At 34.4% G+C, this 23,093-nt stretch overlaps 1 protein-coding gene across 12 annotated transcripts in view; it reads left to right on the forward strand.

Moving 5' to 3' along the window:
- Nucleotides 1-23,093, forward strand: part of GPHN (gephyrin) — a 639,435-nt gene that overhangs the window by 546,843 nt on the left and 69,499 nt on the right. For all 12 annotated transcript variants that reach the window (XM_045070686.1, XM_013057196.2, XM_045070696.1 and 9 more), the window contains 3 exons: nucleotides 6,045-6,137; nucleotides 16,838-16,893; nucleotides 21,926-22,045. In XM_045070686.1, the coding sequence (XP_044926621.1) occupies nucleotides 6,045-6,137; nucleotides 16,838-16,893; nucleotides 21,926-22,045 (269 nt within the window). The remainder of the gene's footprint in view (nucleotides 1-6,044; nucleotides 6,138-16,837; nucleotides 16,894-21,925; nucleotides 22,046-23,093) is intronic.

Raw genomic sequence — 23,093 nt, forward strand, 5'->3', positions numbered from 1 at the left:
TAAATGTGAAATGATTCTTTCTTTCTGGGTGAAATATTTTATATTTTATATTTCTTTCCATGATATTTGAGGGTCAATAAAAACCAGATGATATATATAACGACTTTTCTTAGTTCTTCTAAATATAGTTATATGTCGAAATGAGATAAATATTCTCATTTTTAATCTGTTGTCTTTGTTCTTTCTTGAGATATAATGAAAGAACCACATATGCTATATAATTCACCCACTTAAAGTGTATATTCAAGGGTTTTCAATATATTCACAGATTTGTACAACCATCACCACAGTCAATTTTAGAACATTTTCATCACTCAAAAGAAACCCTATCTTCACTAGCTGCCAGCCTCTCTTATCTCCTCCAATCACCCCCATCCGGCCCTAAGTAGCTACCAATGTACTTTCTACTATAGATTTACCTATTCTGAACATTCCGTATAATGGGATCATATATGTGATCTTGGTGACTGGGTTCTTCTACTTAGCATAATATTTTCCAAGATCCATTCATGTTTTAGCATGTATCAGTACCTCATTCCTTTTTTTATTGCAGTAAAAATCACATTAACATAAAATTTGCTGTCTTAACTATTATTAATTGGGTAATTCTGTGACATTAAATACATTCACACTGCCATGAAACATATCTCCATAACTTTTTCATACTGGATACGTGAAACTCTACACCTATTAAACAACTCCCCTTTTCCCCAACATCCCAGCTCCTGGTGACCACCATTCTGCTTCCTGTTGCTAAGAATTTGACTACTTTAGATAACTCATATAAGTGGAATTATGCAGTATTTGTCTTTTTGTGGCTGGTTCATTTTCCTTAGCATAATGTCTTCGAGGTCCATGCATGTTGTATCACGTGGCAGTATATAAATACATACACCCCATTTTGTTTATCCATTGATCTGTTGATGAACATCTGGGCTGCTTCCACCCCTTGACTTTTATGAATAGTGTTACTATGAACATGGATGTGAAAATATCTCTTTGAGATTTGCTTTCAATTCTTTTGGGTACAAATCCAGAAGCAGAATTGATGGAACATATGGTATTTCTATTTTTAATTTTTTGAGGGAACTTCTTATGATTTTCCATGGTGGTTGCACTATCTTAGAATCCTACCAAGAGTGTGCAAGGGTTCCAATTTCTACATTCTCCTCAACACTTGTGATTTTTTGGGTTTTTTTTATAGTAACCTATTAGTAACCATCCTTATAGGTATGAGGTGATATCTCGTGGTTTTGATTTGCATTTCCCTAATGATTAATGATGTCGAGTATCTTTTCATATGTTGTTGACTATTTGTATATCATTTTTGGAGAAACATCTGTTCGGATTTTTTGCCCAATTTTTTTTGTAAGATTATTTTTTTTTAATTTTTTATTTTTTATAAACATATATTTTTATCCCCAGGGGTACAGGTCTGTGAATCACCAGGTTTACACACTTCACAGCACTCACCAAAGCACATACCCTCCCCAATGTCCATAATCCCACCCCGTTCTCCCAAACCCCCTCCCCCCAGCAACCCTCAGTTTGTTTTGTGAGATTAAGAGTCACTTATGGTTTGTCTCCCTCCCAATCCCATCTTGTTTCATTTATTCTTCTCCTACCCACTTAAGCCCCCATGTTGCATCACCACTTCTCATATCAGGGAGATCATATGATAGTTGTCTTTCTCTGCTTGACTTATTTCTCTAAGCATGATACGCTCTAGTTCCATCCATGTTGTCGCAAATGGCAAGATTTCATTTCTTTTGATGGCTGCATAGTATTCCATTGTGTATATATACCACATCTTCTTGATCCATTCATCTGTTGATGGACATCATCAAAGCCATCTATGAAAAACCCACCGCAAATATCATTCTCAATGGAGAAAAACTGAAAGCTTTTCCGCTAAGGTCAGGAACACGGCAGGGATGTCCATTATCACCACTGCTATTCAACATAGTACTAGAGGTCCTAGCCTCAGCAATCAGACAACAAAAGGAAATTAAAGGCATCCAAATTGGCAAAGAAGAAGTCAAATTATCACTCTTCGCAGATGATATGATACTATATGTGGAAAACCCAAAAGACTCCACTCCAAAACTGCTAGAACTTATACAGGAATTCAGTAAAGTGTCAGGATATAAGATCAATGCACAGAAATCAGTTGCATTTCTCTACACCAACAGCAAGACAGAAGAAAGAGAAATTAAGGAGTCAATCCCATTTACAATTGCACCCAAAACCATAAGATACCTAGGAATAAACCTAACCAAAGAGGCACAGAATCTATACTCAGAAAACTATAAAGTACTCATGAAAGAAATTGAGGAAGACACAAAGAAATGGAAAAATGTTCCATGCTCCTAGGTTTTTGCCCAATTTTAATTGAATTATTTGATCTTTTTGCTATTGAGCTATAGGAGCTCTTTGTATATTCAGGACATTAACTGTTTATCAGATATATGATTTGCAACTATATTCTCCCATTCCATAGATTGCCTTTTCACTCTGTTGATTGTGTTGTCTAATGCACAGGTGTTTTTTTCTATATAATCTTTTTTTAGGTCTTTTATTTAATTCCAGTATAGTTAACATACAACTTATAGTGTTGTATTTTTTCAAGGGTACAACATACTGATTCACTCAGTGCTCATCATGATAAGTGTACTCTTTAATTCCCATCACCTATTTCCCCCATCCCTCCACCCGCCTCCCCTCTAGTAATCTTCAGTTTGTGCTCTATAGTTGAGTCTATTTCTTGGTATGTATTTCCCTCTTTGTTTGTTTTGTTTCTTAAATTCCACATGTGAGTGAAATCATATGATATTTATCTTTTTCTGACTGACTTATTTTGCTTAGCATTATACTCTCTAGCTCCATCCATGTTGTTGAAAATGGGAAGATTTCATTCTTTTCAAGGCTGAATGATATTCCATTGTGTGTGTGTGTGTGTGTGTGTGTGTGTGTGTATATATATACATATATATATATATATATATACCATATTTTCTTTATCCATTCATCTGTCAGTAGACACAGGCTGCTTGCATAATTTGGCTATTGTAAATAATGCCATGTATCATTACATATACCTTTCAATTAGTGATTTTGTATTTTGAGGGTAAATACCCAGTAGTGATACATAAAAGTTTTTGAGTATGATGTGGTCCTATTTGTATATGTTTGCTTTAGTTGCCTGTGCCTTTGGTGTCATACTCAGGAAATCATTACAAAAACCAAAAAACAGACTCTTGACTATAGAGAACAAACTAGATGGCTACTAGAAGGAGGTGGTTGGAGGGATGGGTGAAATAGGTGAAGGGAGTTTAAGAAGTACCTTTGATGCAATAAGCGTTGTTGATGTATGGAAGTATTGAATCACTATATTTTATACCTGAAACTAGTATTACACTATATGTTAACTAACTGGAATTGAAATAAAAACTTAAAAAAAAAACTGAGGCCCACATACATCATTGGGAGAAGTATTTTATCATAAAATCAGAAATTACTCAAAAAAATAAAGAAAATATTTCATCTATTAATCACTGTTACCAAAAAAATCATTGCCACATCCAATGTCATAAAGTTTTCCTATATCATTTCTTCTAAGAATGTTATAGTTTTAGATTTTATATTTAATTCTTTAATCCATTTTGAGTTAATTTTTATTAACTCAGAAGGTGTAAGGTAAGGGTCCCACTTCATTCTTTTGCATGTGAATATCCAGTTTTCCCAATAGCAACACCATTTGTTGAAAAGACTGTCCTATTCCCACTGAAGATATTTGACCCTTATTGAAGATCATTTGACCATATTATACACAAAAGTTTATTTCTGAACCCTCTATTCTATTCCATTTGTATTAGTTAGGGTTCTCCAAAGAAACATATATATATATATACACATATATATATGTATATATAATGTAAATATATATATGTATATGTATATAAAAATGATGAGATTTATTGTGAGGAATTGGCTCCCATGATTATGCTAAAGACCCCGGAAAACCAGTTATTTTGTACCTGGAAGTTTATACTTCTTAATTTCCTTGTGTTATCTTTGATTATTAACTATTACTATTAATGAGCTATTCAAAATCCCAGTAAAGCCATTCTCTTAGGATCTGAGCTAGGGTAGAGTTTACATTTTCATGAACCACCCCAGGCCAGATTGGTTCCAGGCAAGGAGCCACCTAGGGAGGTTTACTGTGATCCTAGGCAAATGCCATGGGGCTCACCATCAGGGACTACCTTAGAGCTTCAGGTTCATTGGCAGTTAATATTATATAAGGGAATCCAAACTAGACTCTGGTTTCACCGCTTCCTTGGTCTTACTAAATATCAGTCCATAGCTCCAGGATAGCTCCAGAATAGCTATAACCTTCTAGGAATATATGAAGCTAGAATCTGCTAAGAAGTTCTCCCTTCCAGTTCAGCTATCACCTCCCTAAAAGGAAAGAGTATCACTGTCACTGTGGATCAGAGCATAAAATTAAAAATCTCTCTACAGGGATGCCCGGGTGGCTGAGTTGGTTGGACGACTGCCTTCGGCTCAGGTCATGATCCCAGGTTCCCAGGATCGAGTCCTGCATCAGGCTCCCAGCTCCACGGGGAATCTGCTTCTCTTTCTGACCTTCTCCTCACTCATGCTTTCTCTCATTGTCTCTCTCAAATAAATAAATAAAATCTTTAAAAAAAAATTTTTTTTTTTAATCTCTCTACACTTACTTCTGGGTCTTGGATCTGGAAATCAGAGGCCTTAAGATGCAAGAAGGACAAAGCCAAAAACAAAAACAAACAAACAAAAAAAGACACTCATCTAGCTCTGGAAACAATGGAGTTTTCTAATTATATGAACATCTCCTGTAAATCACATCCTGTATTACTTAATGTCTTTGGAGACAAACTCAATTTTTTTTCCTTCCCCTCTTCTTCCTTCTCCATCTCCTATTCATTATTATTTTGCCTCTTTGAAATAATAATAATAATATAATAAAGATAGATTCTGACTGAAAGATTTAAGGGATTGGTCATGACTCTTGAAACTCTTATTCTTGTTGACACTAGTTCTAACTCCGAAGCTCTAGCTGAAAACAGTTATTATCCAGAGTAGTTTGAATAGTCATTTCACAAGACAGATAATTGGCCCTCTGCTTATTTGTAATCACTAGTTTTTTAGGCTAATAAAACCAAAATCAAAGACTAAAATCCCTTTACTTTTCTTAAGGAAAAAAAAACCTTTTTTAATATAAAATGATATTTTATCATTATAAAAACTTGGAAATTTTCAGAAAAGTATACCAAAGAGAATAAAAAGCATACATAAATGTAACACACTAAAATAACAAATGCTTTATATTTTCATGAATGCCCTTCTCATCTTTTTCTATTGATGTGTACACATCTATCTTAACATAGTAACAATTATATACTACATGTGCAGTTCTGTATGTTTTTTAAATATGTGTCATAAGAATTTTCCTGGTCAATGAATATTCTTCATATGTATTAATTTAACCTGCAGAATATCTTATCATAAAGATAGATCATTATCTACTTAAATTTCTATATTATTGATCTTTTTATTTCTTTACTTTTCCCACTAATGTAAACAACTAAAATAAACATGTGCATAAAGTTTTATCTGTTTTCTTATGATAGCTTTCTAGAAATGAAATTACTGGATCAACAAAATGAAGATGTTCAAGAATTGGCTTTTTAAAGAAAGTCATATTTGGGTTGTTAAAGAATTAAGGGCACAACAAATTAAACACATCTTTGATGACTGTGTGCTGATATTCAAATAATCTCTGTAAGCATAACTGTTAATTGACTGAATCTAACCTTTTATTTCAGACATAAGGATACATTTCTTCCTTCTGTCTCCAACTCCTTGGGATAGAAATCAGAAGGTCTGACTGAGCCCATATATTAGCCTTGTCAGACAGGCATTTACCCTCCTTGTTCATGACTGCCTGTTTAACCCATTGCTCTCAGAATTGATGTTTTTCTTATTTTCTCTTTTTTCAGATGGAATGGGGCGAGTCCTTGCTCAAGATGTATATGCAAAAGACAACCTACCCCCCTTTCCAGCATCAGTAAAAGATGGCTATGCTGTTCGAGGTAAATATCTTGGGAATTTTTTGAGGATCATCACACTCATATGTGTGTGTATGTGTATGTGTTTTTTCCTTCAGATTTTTGGCTCAGCCTAGGCACCCAATGAGTTATACCTTTTTTTCCTGCTTGGTTTTCAAGATAATTTTATTCACAGATAACAATCTGGACTAAACCTTCTCAGTGAAAGTACTGTCGTTACTTGTAAAATGTTTGTTAACAAATAAATATGTAGAAATTGATAGAAACACTGTATGATAATTTATTCTTTCGAAAACCTCTACACATACCAGGTAGCAGACAGTCGTGGTCTGGAAGTTTTCCATGTTTTCTAGTTGAAAACATCTATGCGATCCAAGACAGAAGAGCAGATTCCCAACAGAGGGATCATTTAGGGTGGGCTTTTCTTCTGTTTTAAACTCAACATCAATAAGGGCTACATAAAAAGCAAGCACAAGGGAAACCTCTAATTCCCTGGAAGAGCTGAATTTCAAAGCTCTGAAACCTCAAATGGTACCAGCAGCTCATACCTTTGTGGAGTTCCCTGAGATTGCATAAAGGTTAAACAGATACTAAATAGCAATTACCTGCTTAAAGTCTAATTTAAGAACCCAAAATGAAAATGCAATGGAATTATTTAGAAACTATTATTATTAACTTGGGGCTGATATCATTGAAAAAATATCTAAAAACATTTCCCCGCTTATCAGAGCTGTTAAGTCCAGTTCCTTTTTAATGGTTCTTTAGGGAGTCTCTTGCTTATTTGTTGCTTTTATTCTACATAGCCATTAAAATAATTTCATTTTTATAATTAAATATATTCATTAGTCTCCTCTATATTCCATCACTATTTCTTAGCAGTATCTTTTTGTGTTGGAGGCTATAAGCAAACAGTTATGGTTATGTTATGGTTATGGTTATGGGCTTTGAAAACAAAGTAGGAGTGATCTGGGTCCCAGTACCAGTTTGATCTTTATAACTATGAGCACTAAGTATACATTACTTAAACTTTTTGAGCTTCAGTTGTCTCATTTGTAAAATGATGATAATTATAACAATACTTACCCCAACAATTTGTTGTGAGGATTGACTGAGACCCTAGAAAGCCTTAGTAAAGTATCTGGCAGCAAAAACAAGAACTCAATAATTGTTTTATAAAATGTTTGATAATGGTAACTATTACTATCACTATGATTATTATAATCACATTTCCTTAGGCCATCTCTGAAAAAGAGGTTAACATTTATCTGAATTACTATTCTCCTGTTATATGTGAATAAAATGTTGGAGAGATTAATTCCTACTAGTGTATTCTTTCTCAGGGATACTATCTTGGATGCACCTCATTCAGCTTCGTTTCAGTAAATTAGAGTATTTCTGAAAACATGAGTAACAAATTCCTGGTGGATCTTATGATTTTTTTCTTCCAAATTTATTCTACCTATGGTACTTATTTTAATGAATATTGTCCAAAAAGAAAATTATTTCAGTCTCCCAATAGCCTCATTGGCTCTTCTTGTTTCTTGTTCTTCAACTAAAATGTGAGTTCTGTTTTGAACTTATAATTGGTAGCCATATAGAATTACTATAAAATGAAAAAGGTCCTTAATTCCAGAGTAAAATAGACAACTTTAGCAAGTAAACTACCAAAAGGAAAAGAAAGTCTATTTTTTACATTCTTGGTAATATAAAGGAGAAAGTGAGAAAATAAGTTATTTGAGGCAGAATTATTCTCAAACAGAATGTTGTCCTGTGATTTTTGCATGAGATAGCAGCATCTCAATAAAAAGAAACTATTGTCTTAGCTTTTCTAGTTACCAAAAAAGAGTGACTAGCCTACATGAGCCTTAAAAGAGCCTTTCTGCTTCCATGGAATCTACCAAAGAAATTTTATATAAAATTAACATCTGGTATCTTATTTATTCTTTTGTTTTAAAACAGTGGTGTTTTCAGCTATTTCACACACACACACATACACTCACCAATTAAAAACATCTAACATGTCACAATATAAAACGTCTAGCAGATTATTATGTAACTTGTTCACAGTATTTCTTTCCTGTGAAGTGTTGCTACCTCCAAGATACAGAATATATAACAGAGACATAATACATAACAGATAACCATTGTGGATATGGTTAAATCTCAAAAGTGGGAATATTTGCTGTGTCTGTATATACATACCAACATCATAATTAAGTCAGCAAAAACTAGTGGTGAACAGAGAGGCATGGTCCCAGTCTTTTCTGTGTTAGAACACCCTCAGGCAGTGTTTGGTAAAGAATATTCTTGAGGCGATTGTTGTGGCTCTCTACCACTACTTCGTGTACCTTCTTCTCTCCACCCCTGCCTTCCTTTACTCCCATTCCTTTCTCCCCACTCCCTTTATTCTCCCTTTTTTCTTCTCCTCTGCCTTTGCCGTAGGCCTTCCAGTAATAACCAGTGGCATCTGTGAGCATTGCTAACCCTGTAGGTGTAAAGAGGTTCCTAACTTGCTCTGGATCACTAAGCATTAGCCAGTATCCTTCAGAAACATGTGGCATAAAACCCCAAACCAGTTGGAGGATCACTTGCTTTAAGGTATGTGGGTTGAAGAAAAATCAAGACAGTAAAAAATGACTGAGCAAATAAGAAATAGGAATGGCTTTTTAAAAAGAAAGAAAGAAAAAATAGAGTTTAAAGAAGGCAGAAATCAAGTGATGACAATATAATAGGAAGACCTGTAACCTAATAAAACTAAAACTGCATTCAGGATGGAGTGTTTTTTGTTTTTTTTTTTTTTTTTTTAAGAGATAAGGAGACATTTATTTTGGGTGCCGGCAGCTGGGGAAGGTGACAGACTCAAGTCTTAACAATTGACCTCTCCCAAGGATGGAATGAATTTGAAAGATAGAAAATGAAAGTAGCATGTTACCCCTTAATTAATATCAATACAATATTTTTATTAATATTTTTGAAGAGTTATATCCCTTTGCACTGATTAAGCTAACCATCTTGATGTATTTCCAACTTCCCCTACAAATGTGGATGCCTATTATCTCACAATTTCTTCGTAGATGTTAATAAGGGCAAAAGTACCTCACATGCCAAATTCAGCTTTCTTGAAACTTTCTAATTCAAAAGGCTTATGCCTCCAAAACTTGTTTTACAGAGATGATTTAGAAAGAGGGAAAAGTCTAAACATGCCACTAATTATTTTGAGAATCATGTGTAACAATTCTGGAAGGATAGAAGACAAATCCTTGCCACTGGGTTAAAGTAAATTTTAATTTTTTTCTTTTTTACATTCTGATTGAAATACGTACTTATGAGAAATACAGAAAATTAAAAAGAACATTTTAAACTTACCCATTATATCACTCCCTAACCACTATTAACATTTTGTTGTACTTCCTTCCAGTAGGTTACATTGCATACTAAAATTCAGTATCACCTCTGATTTAGAGCTTTTGTTCTTTGACAAAACCCTTGTCCTAGGGTTTCTATTTCTTCCACACAAATCCCAGGCCACAGCTGGTTTTCCATTTGATAACCTATTGTCTTTCACTATAGTTCACTGTGGATAAAGAAGAGGACCTTACGATGTGGGAATATTACTCAAGTGAGCAGAGAGATACATGAATTAATTAATTTTGGTCAATTCCAAAAAACTTAAAATAACTGTGTTTAAGGAAATAGTATCTCTTTCCCCAGTATTACCAATAAATGGGCATTTTTTTTCCTGGAAGATGATGGTAAAGAATATAAAATCCTTTCTCACTCACCTGTCCTACTCTTAACTTCCTGCTTTCCATAAGAAAAAGCCACAGATTTAAAATTCCAAACTCACCTGTTTTAATTCCTCAATATAATTGTAGCAACTATTAATCTTGCTGTGCTAGTCTTATAACCTGTCCTTGCCTGACCCAACACTTTCTATAATCTTAATTTCAGTATACACACAAATACTATTACCCTGTCAGCCTATTATCTAGTCTTAGTTTGGTTCCATAATCAATTCTTAATTCCTTTGCCTGGTTGTTCTGTCACAGATATTTCCTAGGACCTCTGAAAGCTATGCTTTCTCTATAGCCCCAGTTTATTCAGTCCTACCAGAGAAATGTTGAAACTCTTTATTATTGAAAATCATAATAGCTACAAGGTGTTTTAAGAGGCTCAGAGGGAGTTCCCATATGGCCGGAAAATGAAAATGAAGGATAGTTCTATGGCAAAGGGCTCAGTGGAGATCATTTCTATACATTGCCACAATAAATAGTTATCTAATGGTATCCATTCAAAAATGATATAATCTTTAAATAAACAGGTGAAGAAGACTAAAGCGTTTCCTGGACATTAAAAAAAAAAAAGAAGAAGAAGAAGGTAGAAGTGGGAAAAACTTCAGGGTCTAGCATTAAGCATTATGAATCAGCTATAGAATATACTTGCTGCATTATACAATTTGGCTTATATTGGTTTTATCACTCCCTTCAATTTAAATTCTACAATTACAAAGAAGAAAAGAAAACTCATTAAGAGAAATTTCTAAATGTGGGGGATGGGGGTTCTAAGCCTCTTCAGTAATCCCTGGAATCCGTCTGTGTTTTCTAATGATATACTGTGGCTTACTTAGTTTATTTCTTTCCAAGCTTTAGATTCATGTGCAGCATACCTCCACTTCTGCTCCTTCCCACCCAAGTTTGTAGAATTCATCTTGAAAATGGCAACTTTTCTTTTACTTGTCTCTTTAATAGATATTTTAAAATAAATATCAGCTAGTTAGATACATCATTATTTTTGTCTCTTTAAAAAAATATGAGCCTTGGTGATAATGTAAAATCAGGATTTCTGTTGTAGCTCACTAATTTTTTACTCATTTTTCTTTAAGTCTGAATTTGTCTATTTGAATATAGACAATCTTAGAGTGTTCTGCTCCTTAGAAAGGGTAGTTCATTAACCAGCACCATCAACATCAGCTTGTTAGAAATGTAGAACCTCAAGCTCTCTCCCAGACCTACTGGATCAGAATCTGTATTTTAACAAGATCTCCAGTTGATTTATATGCACATTAAGGGTTGAGAAATACTGTTATAAAGGAAATGATAAAAACAACTTCTCTCTTGCTACCAGGAGCCTTCTATAATGTGGTTTGACTGAGCCTTCTTTAGCTAGCAGTATAGAAACATATTTCCCAGATAGAAATTTTCAGGGCAAGGTGAAGAACATAGTGTAAGTGAGGACATATTCTCTTTCCAGTCGATGCATCTTCCCTGCTTCTTGGAATCATTTAAGGGCTTTTCAGATATTGGCCTTCTTTTTTTTTTTTTTTAAGATTTTATTTATTTATTTGACAGATCACAAGTAGGCAGAGAGGGAGGCAGAGAGAGAGGAAGGGAAGCAGGCTCCCCACTGAGCAGAGAGCCCAATACGGGACTTGATCCCAGGACCCTGGAATCATGACCTGAGCCGAAGTCAGAGGCTTTAACCCACTGAGCCACCCAGGTGCCCCAGATATTGGCCTTCTTGACATTATAGCAGGCTTGCCCCCAAATGATCTACAGCCACTCATTATTCAGTGACATTTATTTGGAGCATTTGTGTGCAATATTGATATAAGGCATTTTGATTCTAGGTGTATTTGCATGTGTGGGGGAACAGGAGACAGGAAGAAAGTTGAAGAACAGAGGGTTTCAAAAAAGAAAGGGAGTGATCCCTATCTCTGAGGAGCTCATAATCTAGCTGAAGAAATAAAAGCATTCACCTTTTTAAAATTATTCAAGAAAACTTAGAAAACACAATACTAACCTCTGTCTTCTTTCTCTCTCACAAATCAGTTTACAAACTTCCCACCTATCAAACTTCCCACCTTCCCAGTATTATGGAAATGCTAAATTCATTTCATTATTCTTTTAACAAATATTTACTGAAAACCAATGATGAGCTAGGTACTATGCAGACAGAAAGCAACATAATCCAAGTTATATAAAATTAACCAGAGTAGTCTTTCTAAATATTCTAAAGAAGGTCAATGCTGACTCACATTTGAAAACTATATATATATAGACCAGCAGGAAATGGAAGGTATTCAAAATACAGTATTCTGTGTTGAAAAATGTTAAATTATTCATGCATGCATCCTTCTAAATAGATTCGTAGACACCTCATTTATTTATTGAACTCATTCATTTATTGAACATTTCTAATACTTCACATACTGAAATTTTATTGAGTACCTGTTGTGCAGCAAGTGCTATGGATTCTCCTGGGACAAATAAGCAAATAATTGCAAATAATTAGAAAGCCATAATTAGAGTTATTTAGGAAATACACCAGAGAAGCAAAAGAGCAAGTAGCTAACTCTTGAGGAAAGGAATCAGAAAAGACTTCAAAGAAAAGGTGACACTTGAGCATCTAAAAAGCTAAGAAGACCTTAGTCAGAAGGCACAGATAAGAAAAGGACACTCCAAGCAATGGAAGTAGCATATATTATGGAGCTGAATTATGAGTCATCTTGGTATTCTCAAAGAGCTCCAGTTCTAGAAATTGAGAGTGGCTGGGACATAAGATATAAGGAGGATATGAACCAGAGGCCTTTGCACATAGGTGAAGACCTTTAGATGGAGCATTTCCATTTCATATTTCTCTTTCTTCCTCTCTCCCTCTCTCTTTCCCTCCCTCTCTCTTTCTCTCTCACACACTCACACATCCCTTCTGCCTACTTACCTTTTATTCATCCTTCATATTCAAACCAGAAATCCTTTTATCAAGATGGCTTTCCCTTACCCTTACAGGGTACTTCCACTGTATGGAAGGCACTTTCACTGTATGCTCTCATAAAACTATGTTTCCTTCCAATAGAATAGTTTTCTTTATTTGCATGTATATATTCATTAATGTGATTGATTAATATCTATCTCTTCCACTACATCAGTGACTTTAACCCCACCCACAAGACACACATTAAATACACTATTATACACACATATAACATATGTAACATATACAATATAAAAATTGTGCATATGCACACATATAAAACAAAAATAAGTTTCATGAAACAATATTCATCTTGCCATGTGTGATAAAATATATTTCTATTCATTTTCATTTCAAAAACTTTTTACAAGTTTACTTTAAAACCCACCTCCATATTTGCTCCAGAGCTTGAAAAACATCGCAGCAAGTTGGCACTACATTAGAATAGAAACCACGTCTGCTGGTTTTACTCCACTCTGTCTCAGCACCTAGAATGACACCTAGGACACAGAACACTGTATAGAAATTTAGTGAATGAATGAGAGGAATAAAAAGCTTTAAAAGATACTGTTTTTAAAGTATTATCCCAATTTTTATCAACAAGAAAACTGAAGTTTAGAAAAAGTCTTAATAATTTGCTGAGGCAAGGGAAACAAAAGCAAAAATGAATTATTGGAACTTCATCAGGATAAAAAGCTTTTGCCAGAAAAGGAAGCACTCAACAAAACTAAAAAGCAACCTATGGAATGGGAGAAGATAGTTGCAAATGACATATCAGATAAAGGGCTAGTATCCAAGATCTATAAAGAACTTACCAAACTCAACACCCCCCCCCCAAAAAAAAATCCAACCAAGAAATGGGCAGAAGACATGAACAGACATTTCTCCAAAGAAAACATCCAAATGGCCAACAGACACATTAAAAAAATGACCAACATCACTTAGCATCAGGGAAATACAAATCAAAAACACAATGAGATGCCATTTTACACCAGTCAGAATCACTAAAATTAACAAGTCAGGAAACAACAGATGGTGGCAAAGATGTGGAGAAAGGAGGAACCCTCTTACACTGTTGATGGGAATACAAACTGGTACAAACACTCTGGCAAACAGTATGGAGGTTCTTCAAAGGTTAAAAATAGAGCCACCCTATGGCCCACCAATTGCACTACTAGGTATTTATCCAAAGGATAGAAACATTCAAAGGGGCACATGAACCTAATGCTTATAGCAGCAATGTCCATAATAGCCAGAATATAGAAAGAACCCAGATGTCCATCATCCGTGAATGGACAAAGAAGTTGTAGAAAATTACTTAGCTACCAAAACCAATGAAATCTTGCCATTTTCAAGGACATGGATGGAGCTAGAGAGTATAATGCTCAGCGAAATAAATCAGTCAGAAAAAGACAAATACCATATGATTTCATTCATATATGGATTTTAAGAAAAAATGGATGAACTTAGGAGAAGGAAAGGAAAATAAAATATGATGAAAACAGAGAAGGAGGCAAACCATAGAGACTCTAAACTATAGGAAACAAACCAAGGGATGCTGGAGGAGAGGTGGATGGTGGATGAGGTAATCAGGTAATGGGCATTAAGAAGGGTACTTGAGGTAATGAGCACTAGGTGTTATATACAACTGATGAGTCACTAAATTCTACCCCTGAAATGAATAATAAGTGTATGTTAACTAAATTGAATTTAAATTTTTTAAAAATGAAAAAAAAATAATTTGCTGAAGGTTCTGAGGCTACTAATAGGCAGAACCAGGATTCAGATTCAGCTCGTTTTACTTTAAAACCCTGCTAATTTCCTCTCATTCAAGAAGTAAAAGAGAAATGTCTAGGTTGCTTATGAGAGGTGTCAAGCTGGTAAAATCTCTAGTAGAGAAAATAATTTAAAATTACTTTATTCACAAGATATAGTTGGTGTTTGAATTCTGAAAGATAATTGACTTTTTAATTTTCTACAATAAGAACATCAAAATTCACTTTAAGACACTATAAAAATAAACAGAAGGATAGATGAAATAAGATAGATAAAATGTTGATAATTGTGGAAGCAATGATTCTGTCCGTTTTATGTCTATTTTAAATTGCTCTTTTAAAAAAATAATTTTATGTTTTAAAAACACCAAAACATCCTAATAAGAATAACATTGGAGGAAAACTATTCTTGTTTTTCAAGTGAGCACTTAAAATATAATAGGATTCCAAAAAACACAAGAAAGCTAAGAGTTTATCAACTAAAATAATGTCTATGAAGCACAAGATACAACATCTAGTACATAGAAGAGACTTAGTGTTAATTTTTTTTCCTTTCTACATCAGGTTAAACAAAGCCACCTGTGCAAAAAAAGTGGCTCATTATAAACAATATTATATATAAGACTTTAAAAAAACACCACTTTGTGGTCACATTTTTAAAAAATGAATTTTGGGGAGCCTGGGTTGCTGAGTCAGTTGAGCATCTAACTCTTGATTTTGGCTCAGGTCATGGTCTCAGGATCCAAGGCTTGAACCCGGCCCTGGTCTTGGAGCTCAGTACAGAGTCTGCTTGTCCTGCTCCCTCTGCTCCTCCCCACCTACCTCCTCCCTCTGCTGATAACCATGCATATGCACATCCTCGCTCACTCTCTCACTCTCTCAACAAAATTTAAAAATAAATAAAAATTAAAAATAAATTTCATATGTCTTTTTTAAAAGAAATACTTTTTACTATTTAAAGTATGGTTGCAAATATAATTAAAATATTCATATAGAAAGCTGTTAACTTTTCTGTATATGTGTCCACAAATCCTTGCCGTAGACAGATGACATGGAAGTAATGGTCATGATCATAAAACTCATTTGATAGGTACTGCCTTGCCAATAGTATGGATCTGAAATCCACATCATAGATGAAGAAAACCCTTTTGAATATATTTCTCTCCCAGAATATTTTTTGGTGCAGCTATTGCTATACTGTATATAGAAAAAAATTGGTTGAGTTTTTCCCTCTCAATTCTGTTTCTTCTGATTTAAAAATAAATAGTCAATGGAAATTGTAATGCAGAGTTGCCTGTATATTATGATTTAGAAATAACACTTTGGCCCATTATTTTAAAAAAAATACTGTATTGGGAATTAAGGTACTGTATTTTAGTCCTAGGTCTACCACTAATCAGAACTTGTCAACCTAAGTTCCTCCATTCTGTGATTCATTTCTTCAAATGTTAAATGAAAAAAAGATATTTTCTTTCTACTTTACTGGGTTATTATAAAAATCAGATTGGGTGATAAATAAGAAAATAGTTCGAAATTTATAGAAAATGGAGAAATGTGAATATAAATAGTAATATATCTATATAGGTATATCCACGAGAGTGTACACATACATCACACATATATGCCCATAGAAAAGATAGTATTTATTTAGGAGGATGGGCTAGAAGAAATAGTTCTATTTAAAAAGTACAAATATATGGGGTTCCTGGGTGGCTCAGTCATTTGAGCTTCTGACCCTTGATTTCAGCTTAGATTGTGATCTCCTGTATCATGATCTCATGGGTCATGGGATCAACCTCCCCATTCAGCAGGGAGTCTGCTTGAAAATTCTCATCCTCTACCTCTCCCTGCATTCACACATGCTCGCTCACTCTCTCTTTCTCTCTTATTTAAATAAATAAATCCTTAAAAGAATTAAAAGTACAAGAATCAAATTGTGGCACAACAGGAAGACCATCTCCAGTAACACCAAGAAAGAGCATGATTAAATCACTTCTACTGGTACTTCTGAATGGTGGATACAAAGATCAAACCAGCAGTTACAACACCATTGTCTGGTTGAGGAGCTCAGAAAAGTATTCCATTTTCCTGAAACTTTATCTGATCATTTGAGTCAAATTTTAGAATTCCAACACTCGATCCTTATTCCGTGCCGTACGTCCATTTTGATGTTTGTTCTTGGTTCTGTTCGCCTCACAGCTGCTGATGGCCCAGGAGATCGTTTCATCATTGGGGAATCCCAAGCTGGTGAGCAGGTAAGATTCACAGGCTTGAAAGACTCTTAAGATTTCAATTTCATGGACTTTCAGCATCCAATTCTAAGTTTCTACCATCATTGTAATGGAAATTTTAGAGATGGATTAAACAAGTTATCAAAGAGATTAAAGGATGGTTCCCATGAGAAAGCTGAAAGAATTATTTTTTAACTGAAAGAAATCTGCATCTAATAATATATGGCATGGTATTTTTGGTGTGTCTCATAGATTCCCTACAAGCATTTTCCAGTCCTATGATTAGATGATTCTTTCTTATATAAACATTAATGTTCTAAGCAGACCTATAGTTTCTAGGTCATCTTCTCAAACTTTTCTCCAACCTGTATTACAAACAGGGAAAATTAGAAGCAAATTATTTAACCTCTCTAGCTAATCACTTAGATTAGCTTTTCTCACTAGGGAGCTAGCCAGCGTACAGGAATATACATATATTTCTATTAAGAAATGAAGCACTGATGGAAGTACAGTAGAAGGTCTCTTATTTGATACTTTTGAGTCAAAAAAAATAATAATAATAATCTTTTAAAAGAGTCTAACAGCCTCAAACTTAAGTACATATATCTATATGCATGTGTGTGTGTGTGTGTATGTGTGTGTGTATAAAACAGTGCTGTATGCATCATTATATTTAAAAGAAAATAGAGAACGTATGTTAATCCAGTGAATTTTGAAGGTTGGTTAAAAGAGCTCCTACCTTATCAAATAGAACCAGAAGAAGACCAAGATACTTTTTATCCTCTGCTACTATGGAGTATTCATAAGTATTATATAAAAATAAAGGAGGATATGAATGCATGGATGAATGAATGAATGAATGAATACAGGTGGAGATTTGAGCAAATGCTATGTCCCATGCCTTTTCTTCCTTGGCTTAGTATGTACTCCCATATGTGCTGAAAATAGGGAAAAGTTAAGTAAGTATATAGGAAAAGAATGGTGCCCATGGTGGTGACCCCAGCTACCTCATCCCTACATCCAAGCATCAAAGAGGTCTGTGTATAGATTGCTGAAGCCAAACTGGCACTATAGTGATTAGATGTTATACACAGGTTGGTTTTAATCCTCATCACTAAAAGAACAGCTAGGCCTGGGTCCCTTTTTTATAAATGTCTTGTATTATGACCTCATAATTTACTCAACTTCTCAATATATACTTCACTCAGTGTTGGATGTCTGAAGCATCCATTTGTATTACAAAGCTACAACGTACCAATTATTCAGGTCTCTGATCTTCAGTTGAGTCTATCTAACATTTATCAAACATACCTACTATGTATACCAAGCACTGTGTTGCGTTCTAGGGGTATAAAGTAGATTAAGATATGATTTCTACTCTTAAGGAGTTTACATCTAGTGGAGGTGACAGAATATAACAACTAATTATAATATATTAAATGTTAAACTAATGCTATCAGTCATGTACTGTGGAAGACAATAGGGAGGTTGAGCATTTCATCCTAGGAGTATTAAGAAAATACTATTAGAGCTGGACCTAAGAGGATTTTACAAAAACAGAAATGAGAAAACGACATTCTAGGCCAAGAGAACAGTAGAAATCAAGACACAGGTGTTTTTAAAAATTGCATAGAATGTTTAGGGAACTGCCAATAGTTCAGGGTAGTCAAAGCCTAGTATAAATAGATAGATAGGTAACAGATTAATAAATGCCTTTTTGTCTTCTTAAACCTTATTTACTAGTTAAGATTTCTGAATGTACTAGAGAACTAGGAACACAAAAAAAGTCATGAAACTTAAAAGTTGCTAATTTCTTGTAAGGTCTATGGGGAAAAAAGATGAAAACCATACAAGAAAATGGGGTTTCTCCTTGATTTATCTGTGATGTCCTTTATAACTAAGGTATCATACAGACTTTGTAGCAATCACAGAGATCTTACATTAGCCAGATTGCTCACTTTTTGGAAGTACGTATGCTTGAGAATTACACTGAGACAGTGATATACAAAATACTTTCTTAGTGTATCAAATACTTGACTTTAAATCATTTATACTTTGGTCCTATTGATTAGCACTGGACACTGTCAAAGAAAATATTACATGATTATAAAGTGCTGTCACTGAGCAAATCTCAAAAAAAACCTCAACACCTCTGTTAAGGAAAAATCAAGATTTTAACCATTTTAGTTTATATAAAACTTATAAGGTATATCAATAGAAATTTTTAAAAATGAGTTACTTATAAAGAATTGTTACTCTGAATCTAAAGGAATTATTTCACATATTCCTAGAGTTTTTCATCTGATTCCATTCAATTGAGGTTTATAAATATCTTTATATATCCAATAATATCTTTTACATTGGATCTCATATAAGTGAGCTGGTAGGAAGTCTTCACCTATCACTTAGATTTACTAATCTTAGAGAGGAGCCACATTTTTTATTTAATGATTACACAAAAACACTTCATAAGTGTTAGTTTAAACCAAGAAGTAGAGAAAATTACATGTACAACCACAATAAAACTTAGAGTAAATTTACAAAGTATCCATTGAACCTGCCTAAATTGAGGCAGGGCTACAAACTAACACTCTTCAGCTTAAGAAGCAGCTGCCCTGAAACTCACTTTAGGATTCACTTTCTGCCTTAGCCAAAAAGGCACTTTCAGCAAAAGAAGGACCTGTTTAGGCCTATATCAAATATCTTTGTTGCATAGGCTCTGAAGATAGTTTTAGCATTAATAACTCTAGTAAAAATAAATATATATATCAAAATGAAACTTTTCATCAAAAATCACTGCACTGCAAAATGACCCTGTACAGTAGGTTAAGGGATGTCCCAGACAATGAGTAATATCTAAGTTGAAAATTTTTTTTATTTTAATGCATTGGGCCCTAAACTTCTCATATGAAATCCTATGCAGCATCTTGGTAGAAAAATTACATAAAAATGCAACCATTCCAAAACCCTGAATATCTTTTATTCAGATAGCAAAATAAGGAAATATAAGATCCATAGCTCAATGCGAGAGCTGATCCCAAGAATCTCTTTTGCCAGTAACTATGGGAGAAAGGCAGGGAGAACACTGGAGTTTTAAGCCAAGAAAGATGGAATAATTCATGTAGTTGTGAGCTTCTGAGATCATACATGTTCATGCATTCATTCTAGAAATATTTATTCATCACCAACTTTGTGCTAGACGCATTCTAGGCTTTGGTATGATAAAGTGATAAATATTTCTGGAAAAGGGGTGATTAAGGGGACTATACCCAAGAAATAGGGTTAAGGGAAACCAGCTAAGGAATGTTAAGCACCCAGGTGCTAACAATGACTCTCCACTACCAGCTATCTCTAGTTCTAATGGGACAAAGGGAAAGAGTTTTACCTGGACCTGGGGAGATTCATAGCTATGAGACAACACCACCCAATAGGAGCTGTGGCCCTCAGTAATAAAGATGACATAGCCATCACCATACTGCAGCCCAGCAGAGAAAGAGCAAGTAGAATAAAACCCTACCTTTCCCTTTCTTGTACCTCTAATCTCTTGTTGACCATTCCCATTAGCTGAACCTAATCAGAAGCCAGAGTAACGGGAACCTAGATGAAATAGTCCATAGAGAGCAGCCTTCTGGGTCACAGCACAGCATAGAAAATGAAGATGTTATCTGGAGAAGCAAACAAAAAAACAAATCCTGATCTTTGTAAGGGCTTGTATTCTAGAATGTAACAATACACTTAACACTATCCCTAGTATAAATTGAAGGGTTTGATAATTTTAGTTATTGGTAATATTGTTTGCAGTAATATTATTGAAAAAAGATTTTCAAGGCTGCTCTGGTAAACAAATTTCCTGTTTTGCTTTATACTTCTAATTGAGGGGTATTTTTCCTTAACCATTCCCTAAATTTTTTTAATGTGGTAGAAAATATATAAAATAAAATAAATGTACCATCATAACCATTTTTAATGTACAGTTTAGTAATGTTAATATATTCACATTGTTGTGACTTAAGATTTTTAAATACTTAAGAAGATATCTTAGAATTCACTTTTAGGAGAAATTTGAAGCATTCCTTTTCCCAACTCTTACCTAAATCATTGGCCTATGAGGCCAAATCAAACCTATCAAACGGATCTTACAGAAATATGCTTTTCTCTATGCTGAGAGAAGTTTGCAGGGCAGGGCCTGGGGTCAGTCTCCTGTACCATCTGTACGAGAGATCAGATAATGAAAATCTGGATATAATGTTTAGCAGAAATCATTACAGACACTGGAATCATTTTTTAATTACTTCATTGCATTTTCTAGACTTTCATTATTGAAAGGTGAACTAATATGTTTTGGAAAGATTTCAAGTGAAATAATTAAAATGATTTTTCTGACTTGCCTTTATTAAATAAAAAAGTTTACTTAAGGGGCGCCTGGGTGGCTCAGTGGGTTAAGCCGCTGCCTTCGGCTCAGGTCATGATCTCAGGGTCCTGGAATCGAGTCCCGCATCGGGCTCTCTGCTCAGCAGGGAGCCTGCTTCCTTCTCTCTCCCTCTCTGCCTGCCTCTCAGTGTACTTGTAATTTCTCTCTGTCAAATAAATAAATAAAATCTTTAAAAAAAAAGTTTACTTAATAAAGTACTACATTTCTTTAACATCAAAACTTAAGTAAATGACCAATGTGCTAGTTTTTCATAATTGTCTTTCATAAAATCACATTGCATGGCATTTTTTTTCTTAAAGACACTCAAATCACTTTACATAGAAGTATTAAGAAAATTCACATTATTTGAGTGAGACACAATAGTGACAATTGTCACAGTTCTTCAAAAGGAAAACAGGGCACCCAGAAAGACATCTGTCTAGTGGTCATTACCTTAAATAAGTTAAAGCCTCTTTGGTGTAAATACAACTGTTTGTGGGTAGTTTTTATTATTTTGGGCCAAAATGAATAAGAGTATAAGATGTTCCTTTTATGGTTTGTTTCTAAAAATATTAAATCTCCTGCAGACTTTTCCTTTGCCACAGCAGAGTAAATCAATTCTTTTTTACATGTTTGTATTTTCAGCCAACTCAGACAGTAATGCCAGGACAAGTCATGCGGGTTACAACAGGTGCTCCAATCCCCTGCGGTGCTGATGCAGTAGTACAAGTAGAAGATACTGAACTAATCAGGGAATCCGATGATGTATGTTATCACCAGGTTTTACTGCTCTGTTCCTATGGCTGGGTTATAAACTATGCCCATTTTCTGCAGTGTTTATAAGATTAATCCAGTTGGGCTTTTGGGTTTTATTTGTTCGTTTGTTTGGTAATGTTAGGATCTTACATTGTAGTGTATGGGTCTTCAGTAAATAGGAATTGCCTTATATTTAAAAATCTTTTTTTACAGGAGATATTTTTATGATCATTACTATAATTATAATAGAACTTGAACCACAGTTGGCCCACGAAATTTCACATGCAAACAAGGAAGGAAACTACCTCAAATAGAGCAGCAGAGATAATAACTGTTGACATACCTTATAGCTGAGAAATTTATTCAAGACTAGCTTCTGATAAAATGTGAAAGAAAATTTAACAGAGAAGAAATTAACAAAGAAACTTGAGCAAGTTCTTAAATATTACACTAGGCCAAGCATTTGAACCAAATAGCCCTTCAACTCTGGTTTTCTATAATTCATAAAAATCTTTGCCAGCAAATGACACCCTGGAAAAATTAAATTTATGTCGGTGCCCCCTCTATAGCCTACAATAAAGGATCCTGGGAATTTTCTTGGTCTAAATGGGTCTTCATCTCACTGAAACTCGTGGCAATTATTGGAACCAGAGGGTCAGCCACCAATAAAAGAATAGTTTCAACTGACATTTTAATGATTAGTTATCTTAACTCATTTTTTAAAGTAGTTTAAGGTATTTTGTATCTTAAAAGCCGAAGCTAAAATAACTAATATTCTTCTGGGCTGGCTGGCTATATAGTAAAATTTGGCATGCTGAGAGACAGCCACTTTTCTTGATCTGGGATTTTCTTTTTAATTACTTTCCCACATGTAAGGCTTATAAATTCAAATCTTGGCACACATATCACACTGCCTGCTGTTAAAACTGTGCAACAGATTTATTGGGCATCAGGGAAGCCAGCAAAGCATTGAAATCCAGAACACATGCATCCACCGACTCTGCCGGATGACAAGACACAGTTCCAGTGTCACAATATTATTCACAGCCCATAAATG

Source organism: Mustela putorius, unplaced genomic scaffold (assembly GCF_011764305.1).
Source record: "Mustela putorius furo isolate JIRA1106 unplaced genomic scaffold, ASM1176430v1.1 tig00000129_pilon_pilon_pilon, whole genome shotgun sequence".
Classification (NCBI taxonomy): Eukaryota; Metazoa; Chordata; class Mammalia; order Carnivora; family Mustelidae; genus Mustela; species Mustela putorius.